Raw genomic sequence first — 10,424 nt, 5'->3', positions numbered from 1 at the left:
CGAGTTAAATGTCCTGAAGTGGGATTTGAACTCAAGTCCTACACTTTCTCTTGCATCCTGATGATCCCCATCCCTGGTGCTAATCAATGACCCCTGTGTTATAAGTATCCTCCGATTCCTTCCTTCCCACCCCTCCTCCCTGCCCCTGCTCAGTTGTCAGTGAAACCCTCAAACACTGTTTAGAGCTACTAGCCAATGAGGTTTATTAACTGCACTTTTAAACTAGGATAGATACTTGATTAACCTTCGTTTGGATTTCGTAGAATCACAGGATATCAGAACTTAGATATTCTCTAGTCCACTCCTTATAGATGAGAAAATTGAGACTCAGAGAAAGGGTAAGTGATATCTTATTAAGGTTACCTCAAGATTCAGTTGCTTTGCTGTGTTTGTCTGTGTCTGTCACTTTTTCTTAGGAAACCAGTCACGTGGGAATGCCCATCACCAATTTCTGTGACTAGGATCATCTTTTTCATTGTAAATATAAAGGAAAGAATATCAGGCTCAGTTGGCAGCCTTGGTGTTTAAGTCGTCATTTGCTAGCTGACCCTGTTTCTCCCTTATGAAGTTATTGTGAGACAAATCACTTTATGAGCCTCAAGATTCTACTCAAGTACAAGTTATTCTTATGAGAAAAATCTCATGGAGGAGGCTGTTTAATATTGCACTGACTCACTTTCAGTTCAAATTGGAGAACTTCAAAAGTGTTGAATCAGTGAGGAGGTAGTGTAGGACAATTACCTTTTCAGAAACCGGGGCCTTGCCTTTTAGCAATCACCACTTTTTTCTTCCCTCCAAACACTGCATTTCTTAAGGCTTCTGGAAATCTTTTGAACTACTGGGCTTTAGCCAAACAACCAAGGCTTTAAATTGCTCATTGTGATGTTACTCTTTAAAGCTTATCCATTTTTCTTTTTTATTGAAATAGCTGGTATAGATTCTGTAGCCCTCCACTACAAGCTTCCCTCACTCCCAGTCCTTTATGGATATTTCTTGCTGTGCTGTCTTGGGTGTTTTGGAACACCCTGAATCTTGTATACTTTAGGACCTTCCTGTTACTCCAGGTTTCAATTGTTTGGGGAAATGGGTGTGGCTACACCAGCCCCTGAGTTTCTTTAGTACAGCCAGAAGTTATACATGAAGTCCCTTAGTAGACAGAGTGAGCAGGAATACCAGCAGAGCCAGTGTCTTTCTCCTGGGACTGATTGGTGTCAATTCCAAGCAATTTTAGCAATTAACAACTTTGTATGCAAAATTATCTCAGCTCTCCACAGTCACACCCCGTGGTGCCAAAAAAGGATCTAGAGCTGGATTTTTTCAAGCTAAAAATAAATATAATTTGCCCTGGTAACTATATATCTATATGTGTGTATTTGTTCAATTTAGCCATCGGTTTGATGGCCTAACAATCATCAGGAGCTCAGTCTCCAAATCTATGGCTAGTGATGGCAGTCCAACCTTAAAAAAGGATTCAGGCAGGCTGACAGGATGCTTTTATTTTATAGTATTTGAATCAGGCTGAGAGCTTTGGTGCAATGTGTAAGAGCACAGTGCTTAAGAGTCAGAAAGGCTAGGTTTAAAACTCTGGCTCTGCCCCATACAGATGTATAGAAATCTCATCGCCTGTCCTTCAGTAGACAATAGGCAGTATGACTTTGGACATCAAATAATCTTGCTGAGGGTCAGTTTCCTTCTTTGTATAATGAAGGGTTGAATTAGGTCCTCTCTGAAGCCTCTTGTAGATCTAAGGCCCATGATCTCATTTTATACAGGAGGAAACCAAGACCCACAGAAAGCCACCAAAGCTGGCACAGCTAAGGCCATTTTTATTTTGTTAGGGGAGGAGAAATAATCTGAATTACTTAGCACTGTAGTTCTTTGACCCTAGTCTTGGGGAAGAGTCTACTTAGCCTTTAATACTTCAAGCAGCCAACTTGGTAAAGGTCCGTTCTTATGCACTGGAATGACAAAGCCCATCTACATCCAGCCTTGGCTTCCACAAGCCAAGAAACAAGTTTTGCCTTTTCTTGTGCTTTGGTGGGAGGTGTTCTTAATCTTGTAGACAGCAAAGAGTAATCTGCTGTGATCTCCGGTTCCACTGCTCACAGCTGAGAAGTAGCTCTGGCCAGGGTATCCGGAGGAGCACCCCCGATTGTCAGGGGAAAGCACCAGGCCAGCCACGTTTTTCCAAGTGTTAACCATTTATAAATAAGTACATTTGCTTTCATACATACAATTCATTGTACAGATGACAACCTGTTTACATGGGGCAGGGAAATGCATTCGTTTGAACTTTTCACATCTATCTCACACAGCTCACATGTACAGACAATAAAACTGCTCAAGCAAGTACAGCAAAGGAAAACATCGTCTTTCCTTATACACAGGGCCAGGAGGGGAGGGCGGGTGAGGGGACTGGAGGCCTCTGGTGGGCATGGGGTGTTCCCGCTGCACGAGTTCACAACTGTGTGGTGTTCAATATATCAGTATAGAGAACGAACATGCATTGGATAATATACTGTACAGAGAAAGTCCTTTACATCAGAATTATAGAAAAGCTAAAGGGAAACTAAGTGCATTAAAGCTCTTTCCAGCAAGTATCTTGAAAGGACAGCAAAGAGGAAGAAGAATCAAAACTGTTAGTACAAATTACTTTTTAAATGTATAGACTGTACATATTTGTACTAATTAAAATTGTCTTGGATTTGAAGGAGACAGAACAGAGACAGAGATGCTATGCTAGCATGGAAAGGAGGCTGACCTCCAGAATGACACCAGCCCTGAGCCTGGCAAGGAACCGGCCTCATTCATAGGAGAATTAGCCAAAGGAAGAGAAACAGGAAGTGTTATGGGATTTCCAAAATAATCCCTGAATGGAGTGTGGAGCTAGAGTCAGTGTGAGTTGGTGCACAATAAGACAGTTAAACTCCAGTAATGAGTTATCCATATGAAACCCTCTGCCTGGCCCTGAGAGGAAGGTGTGAATGAGAGAAGGGAGGGTCGATTCCCCCCCACCCCCATCAAGATTTTTTGGGCCAGTGATTATTATTAGAAGCAAAAAAGCCACCTAGCAGCAGCTGTAGAAAGAAACTAGGCACCTGGTCCATTTCCCTTCCACTGACTCAAAACTTCTGAGAAGTGAAATGATGACCTGTGGCTGGATATGCTCAGCTCACCTTGGTCCATTTAAATGCCAGACATGTATCAAGAAGAAATGAGATGGTTATGGATGGGTGAGGAAACATGAAAGTAACACTTGATTTTTGGTGTCCAATTATTCATTCATTTGGTATTGACTTTCCTAGCTCTGACTGTTGGTCAGTCCACCCAGCTTGTGTCCTGGCAGGAAGTAGCCAAAAGCATCTCAGGGTGGTTCAGCTGCTTTGAGGAGCTGGACACCGAAATGAAGGTTACCAACACTTCAGCCCTTAGTGGTTTATGTTACAAAACAAGTCAATGAAAAACTCAGTGATTATTCAAGTAGCTCCGCACAGAGGCTCCACCATCCCCATTTGTGCTTTGTCCAAACCCACTGCCAGTCTCCTTTCCTCGGGAGCGTCCAGAGCTGAATTCAAGGCATTGCATGGTGAAGGTCTCCATGACATGTCTTCCTAGGTAGCTCTTAACCCCTAAGCCCTTATTTAAACGTCGTCGTTCTCGGTAGATGAACCGTCTGGAACTCTCGGAAGAGGAGAGAAGCTGTACCTCCTGGTATACGAGTAACAGATGAGAAAGGCCCTTAGTGCTGACCACAGCAGGCTGGCGCGCTCTCTCTCCAGGAAGCTTCTTGAGGACAGGGCTGGGAAGCTCCAAGAGTGTAGGAAGTCAGGGAACGGAACTGGCAAACTGGGCAGGGGCAGCTGGGCACTTGGGACTTCAGCAGAAAACTGGCCACAGGTATGAAGTGCATTCTGCACAAGTTCCAATGGGGCAGTTGGTTTCAACAAAGGCATTTTTTTTTTTTTTTTACAGTAGAAAAATAACAGCTAACCTTTGAACTAAAAACCACCCATATGTGATAGCCGGTAAAAGGAAGGCTGGAGACTGATCTAGGGAGAAGCCACCAGCTGCAATTAAAGTTTTCCATTGATCTGTTAGAACAAAGGAACTCTGCTCACTAAGGGATCTCCCCTTTCCCAGTTCCAGGCTTCTCTTCCACAGAAGACTCCAGTTTTCAAAGCATGCTACTCCCAGGTTAGCATAGCAAAGGAGTAGGTTTTCTTCTCCCCCTTCCCCAATACCCTGCTCTTTCCTATCCTGGACTCCTCCTCTCCGGAGCTAGCCGGCCCCACCTCAGTCCTGATGGGAGTCCAGGGATCTCTATCTGTTCCTGGGATCTGCTCGGTCTGTTCCTTAGAGTAGCTCTCTTTAAAGGGGCGTAGTTCCTTTACTGCCAGAGAAGGCTCTGGTGCAGAGCCAGCGTGACACCTAGTGGTTAAATACAGGAAAATGCAAATGACACCCATAATCACTGGGGTTCATAGACTGTGAGGAAAAATATCTTTCAATCAGTCAACAAACATTGATTAAGTGCCTACTCTGCTAGGCACTACGCTAGGGTATTAAATTTGATACTGGTTACTTTGCTCTAGTGGATAAATCTCTGAAATATAAAAATATGAAAAATTTAAGAGGGAAGTTCACAAACTTCTCTCTGGTCTGTGAACTGAGGAGACGGCCTTCCCCAAGCGGTTCGTAAAGCATGAGGGAAAGTATCTAGAAATTTGGTCTAATTCAATTAACAAACTTTGGAGATTGGGACAGCGACTTAGGGGGTACCACACGTGGTCTAAGGAGTGGAGTTTTCCTGAGCCATCTGTTGGAAATTAAACACATCTAAAAAGAGGAACAAGAAGGAGGGTTTGTGCTCTATTAACATGGTTCTACAATAATAGCGCACTTCTGCAACCCAGACAAGATACAACAACAGCAAATACAAAATGGTCTCCATTTTGTCCATGCCAAATTTTCATGATACACAGATTTTTTTTTTACTTTGTAAATAAATACTAATTTTCAATTGCTAATGTGTGCCTTACTGATCCAGTAAATAAAGTAACCATGTCTCAGGAGTCCCTAAGAAAATTGCTGGAAAAACACTTTAAAATCACTGCAAATATTCTGTATTTAAAAATTACTTAATCTTTTGATGTTTATATACAACAGTTATTTCTTGTGCTATAAATGTTATGATCCATTGCTTGATTTCTTTCCTCTTTTTCTTTGTTTTTTCTTGAAAAATACACTAAAAGACAGGAGTGGTTCTGCTATTTTCTAATGAAGACACTACTCACGCTTAAATATCCAATATTTATCATAATAACAAATTCAAACAGTAAAGTGCACCCATTTACAGACATAATGTGATGGTACCCATTAGTGCAAGAATCCTGGGCAAAGAGAACATATTTTTGGTGAGAAATCTACAAGCTGCAGTTAAGTCACCACTTCCTCTCTTTCTGGGTGGCATGAATGTGGGAGCTGGTGGGCTAAGCTTGAAGCAGGGGTGAGTGGGTATGTGGGACTTTGCAGTTTCATTTTAAAATTATATTTGAAAATACCTTTCCTAACCTGAAGTAGGGTATTGATTGATTTCCAAAGTGCTGCTGGGGGGGGGGGGCGATGTTTTAAATACAGTACTGGGATCATTGAATGGCAGTGAAATAGCAAAGCAGGACACGGGCAGTCTGTTTACAAGAGAACATGAATTTCTCTTTCCGAGAAGAAGGTCCAATAGTTTATTTTTTTTTTCCGGCTCATAGACAACCAGTGCCCAGTGGGAGTGCTCATTCTTTCTTGGATGGAAAAAAAGATGGGGTCAGGATGGGCAACTTTTAAATTTTCCAACCAAGGAAGCACAAAAAGCATGGAGGGCAATGGGTGTCTTGTTTCTGATGGAAAACTGGAAGAGGAAGGGTCTTGGGATAGAAATGGTATTAGTGGAGTATCTGAAATATTACAAAACCCCCCAGCACATCTGTCTAGGCAGGTGTCTTTGTGCAACACAGACAGGACTCATCATGCCCCTGATGAGACAGGGGACAATACTAAGAGACTGAGATCTTTTCTAAAGAACAGAAGCTTCTTCTCATTAAGAGAAAATGGATAGAAACCCTTGTTTCACCAACGAAGAAGGGGCTGGGTGGGAAGCGTGCAACAGAACTGATCCCTAACCAAAACAAAAACTCTAGCCCTGTGGCTCAAGCCAAATGAGAACGTTCTAAATTGCAACTTTTAAATTAAAAAGAAAAAAAAAACTAGAAATAGATACCTGCCCTCATCCAGTTAAGTGTTTTCACAAATATCTGAGATAGAGAACTGGATCCCCTGGAGCACAGGCTCCCTCAGTTTGTTTTCTAAACAGCCAAACTGATATCATCCTGGCCTGTTCTATATCTTTTTGGTTCGGCAAAAGCTAAGATAATTGGGAAATGTCACCAAATCAAACCTCTGCCCTTCCCTTTAATCTTTTCCCAAAGGAACAACCCTGCCTACTGCCAACAGGTCCAGTCACACCTGGAATCTGCTACAGGGAATAGTTCATCCTAGAGCCCTTTACCCATGAAAACAAGGCTGACTTTTAACAGTGTCGGTCCAATTCACTTTTGTTTATCTCTTAAATCTTTGGTTTCTAACATGCTACAATTGTTGGTGCCCTTGCCATCCATCCATCCATTGTCCACAGTGACTCAAAAAGCAGATTGACAAGTATCCATGAAGAAGGGAAAATGTACAGAGGATGGCTGGAGTCAGAAACCCTACTACTGTTTCCACATGTGCCCACTCGTCCAGGACTGGAAAACAGGTCTGAGAGCTAACATTCTCTATTTTCTTCACCCTGAATCAATGTTGGGTACACCTGTCTTTCAAACCAAAACAACCACATATCTCTAAAAAAGGAAAACAAACAGAAGCCCATTCCTGAAAGAAGATGAGATTCTGGGAATCAAACCAGGCAACAAATGCCAGAAACAGCTTTAGGAGATAGAGGAATGAGGGTCACTCTGGGAAATAGTCTTAAAAGTGAATCTCTGCCCCTTTCCTTAAGTAAACGGTCCTCTTGCTAGAACTTATAGATTTTTAGGAGAGGATTCAGCTACAGATAAAGTGGTAAACTTAATTTGCCGAGGGAAATAATGCTGCACGATGCTAGGACCTAGAAAAAATTTCCTCAAGATGATGTTTTCTACAAATCCTCTTCTTATCAGCTCATTTTTATTCATATCTAAATAAATCTTCAAGCCTTATCCAATTTCCTTGACTGACTGAAATAGTTAAAGAGTTGCCTAATCTTTAATTAAAGAAACAAATGAACGAACTTGGAAAATCAATCTGGTAGCATTTCAAACGCCATAGCCTCTTGGGGTTTGTAACCAAATTTTCAGTCTGATTTTACCGCTTTCTCTGTCCCCACCCCAAATAGGAACACTAGAGGTAATCAAAGTGACATTCTAAATTTCATTACTAAAGAAAGCTTGTTATTAAGATTCACCAGGACAGAAAAGTAGCTCTTCCTTGGGGAAGAAGGTGATCAGAGCAGGAATGCACAGGCTGGCTGTTTGGAGAACACTGGATAAGAATGTAAAGGCAAAAAGGGCAGCACTTTCTTTTGAGAATTCCTCGAGAAAAATTAATAAGGGAAAAAAAAAAGGAGAGACAGTTACACGACAACACGAGGTGATCTGAAATCGATTGTCTATTTGAAAAAGCTGAGCAGTGTGTCTGATCTCCCTGGGCTAAACCACACTGTATGAAAACCTCCTAGTTGGCAGCTGAAGAGAGAGGGCACACAGCTGGGGTACGGACAAGAGAAACTACAATCCTGGCTTGTTGGAGGCCAGCTTCCCAATTGGCTGCATGCAAATGATTTTCAGCATGTGTCTCTGAACACCACACAGAAATTACATGAGAAATTAAGTCAGAGAACTACCCCAAATGTGGAAACCAAGCCTGGAAATGTGTGCTGAAAACATGGATCTCACTCCAACAAATGTCTTTTAAACATTAGACTCCACAAATGGTCTCTTTGGTTTGATTGGGGATGTCTGCCCTTGTCGAGAGTCCCTGGACAACTGCCTGTACAGGTTGTCCTGATACGCCTGAGCAACAGGCAGTGTCCTGGCCACCTTCACGTCAGGATATGAGGCAGCTTGGCTGACTCTCTCCAAGAGGTCTCCGCGGGACCCATTAGCCAGCATCCCATGGGGGCTATAATAGTCATCCTCCAGCAAATGGCCATTCTGTGCATTGTTGGTTTTGTTATAAAAGGCAATGTTGCTGATTGAAGACGGTGGACTGAAGGACTCAGGCTGAGGCAGATTGCCCGGAGACGTGGGGCTGATGACAGTATCCACTGATGAAACCGCCCAGGTCCGATTCTGCTGGTGGAGGTGGGGGTACTGTTGAGTCCGGGCTGTTTTATCTATGATTCCCATGAAGGGTGTGGTCCTGGACCGAGCTGGCTCACTGGGGTAGCCCCCCTGCGTGGGGGACACAGGAGACAGCTCATCGCATGACCTGTCATACGCCGGCTTCAGTGGGATCTCCATTTGCTGAATTGAGGAGGATGGGCGGAAGGTGGGAGTCAGGTTGGAGGTGGATGATATGCTATTGCTGGAAGGAGAGAATCGAAGGCCTACGCTTTGAGAGTGCAGCAGAGGCCGAGGAGTTGGTGGGTGGGATTTGATTTCATTAGGGTTGACCGTCATGGGTCTTCTGATTAAGTGCGACACGTCGGGGGAGCCAAGCTGGCTGGAAGAGCGCTCCAGGTCCAGTTTGGAGTGACAAACTGGGTAGTAGGAGGCTGACTGACTGCGCCCGATCTGGGGGGTCTGGCTGTACCTCACGCCCCCGCGGTAGGCTGACGAAGGTCTCTGGGGAAGATCTTCTTTGGTCAGCCCTCCGTGTTGGCAGATGGCGCCCGCGCTAAGGCTGGCCTGGACGTGTTGCACAGGCCTCCCGTCACCTACAATCCCCCCAATGGACCCTTGGTACACCAACCGACTCTGACTGACCCCCATTTCTCCCTGTGAAGACTGGTATTTACTAGCCATCGAATGAGCTACTTGGCCGTAAGTGCCCGTGGGGATGACCGTGCTGGAGTGAACTGCTGAGCTAGGCTGGTTGCTTCTCACAATCTGGGCCTTGGCAGGCTGCAGTCTAAGCCCTTGCTGGGGAACGGCCACAGGCAGCTGGGGCATCTGGTATGGCCTCTGAGCCATTTTGGACAAAGGAGACTTTGGTCTGCCAGGAAGCTGACTGACATTAGTTTCTTGCTGGTATCGTACAGGAGATCCAGACTGGGATCGGTAGACACTCATGCTTTCAGCGGGAGGGCTGGCCCGGTACTGAGGGCCTCTTCGGAGAGGTGAGGGGGGAGGACTTGGATATTCTTTCCCTTGCCCTCCCACAGGAGGGGGGCTGAAGCGGTAAGCTCCCCCCTGATGAGCTGGGGAAGTGTGGGGGGGACTAGGCCTGTAATGAGAGTTCTGGTGGGTCGGAGAGAGAGCAGGAGATGTGGACTGGTAACTTTGCCTAGTGGGAGAACCTACGGAACTATTGGACCGGAAATCAAAAACCTGATGTGAACCAAGTGGTGAGCCAGAGATGTACGCTGATTCCCGATGGGCAGGAGAGGAGGGCGGACTCTGGATGATGGGGAGCCCCTGAGTGGGCCGAGCTTCAGTCTGTAAGCCAATGGAAACGTTTTCAACATCCTGCTCTAGGTATTCTTCTTCAAAGATGTCCTGCACAGAGTAGAGGTCTTCTTGCTGGGGGTCAGGCTCAGCTTCTACGGGTAACTGCTGCTGCTGCTGCTGCTGCTGCTGCTGTTGCTGCATCTGCCTGCACTCTTCCTCTACTCTCATCAGGAGCCGCTGGATCTCACGGTTGTTTGGACACAGCTTGATGGCCTCATTCAGGTCTTCCAATGCTGCTGAAAACTGCCTGCTTGACAAAGTGACAAACATAGGAACTGGAGTTATTCTGGATCAAGAGGTCATATCAAGTACTCAGAACTTATCCTAAAGGCCCGTGGGCTCTCCTGTGGGGTTACACCGTAAGCCTTCTGGCTTTAGGTTTAGTTTGACTTTCAGGGTGGAAACTGGCTGGGTGAGAAAAAATCCCAGAATCGATGGCCTCCAAATTCCTGGAGGATGATAAAGAAATGTTTTCACCATTTCTCACCCAGCAAGGTCCTACAGGAAGATTTTCTTGGTGTAAGATATACACCAAGCACAGGACCCTTTTAGGGACGTGTGGAGAGAGAAAAAGGATGGAGCTGTTACTGACAGTAATCCTGTTAAATAGCATAGAAACTAGTATATTTAAAGATCATACTAATCTATCCAAAAATCTCTCAGATTCTCAATATTTTGGGTCAAATTTTCTGTTGAGAGCCAAGGTAGAAAAACCTACCCTTTCTG

General features: G+C 44.6%; 1 protein-coding gene across 1 annotated transcript in view; it reads right to left on the bottom strand.

Annotated features, from left to right (window-relative positions):
• Positions 1-2,182: 2,182 nt before the first annotated feature.
• The window catches only part of TANC2 (tetratricopeptide repeat, ankyrin repeat and coiled-coil containing 2), a 522,665-nt gene continuing 514,423 nt past the window's right edge, over positions 2,183-10,424 (bottom strand). Inside the window, exon 28 of the mRNA XM_051994951.1 lies at positions 2,183-9,945. Coding sequence (XP_051850911.1) covers positions 7,998-9,945 — 1,948 coding nt within the window. The 3' untranslated portion in view covers positions 2,183-7,997. The remainder of the gene's footprint in view (positions 9,946-10,424) is intronic.

The sequence above is a fragment of the Antechinus flavipes genome, chromosome 4, assembly GCF_016432865.1.
Source record: "Antechinus flavipes isolate AdamAnt ecotype Samford, QLD, Australia chromosome 4, AdamAnt_v2, whole genome shotgun sequence".
Taxonomy (NCBI): domain Eukaryota; kingdom Metazoa; phylum Chordata; class Mammalia; order Dasyuromorphia; family Dasyuridae; genus Antechinus; species Antechinus flavipes.
This window is presented reverse-complemented; position numbering and strand designations above follow the sequence as displayed.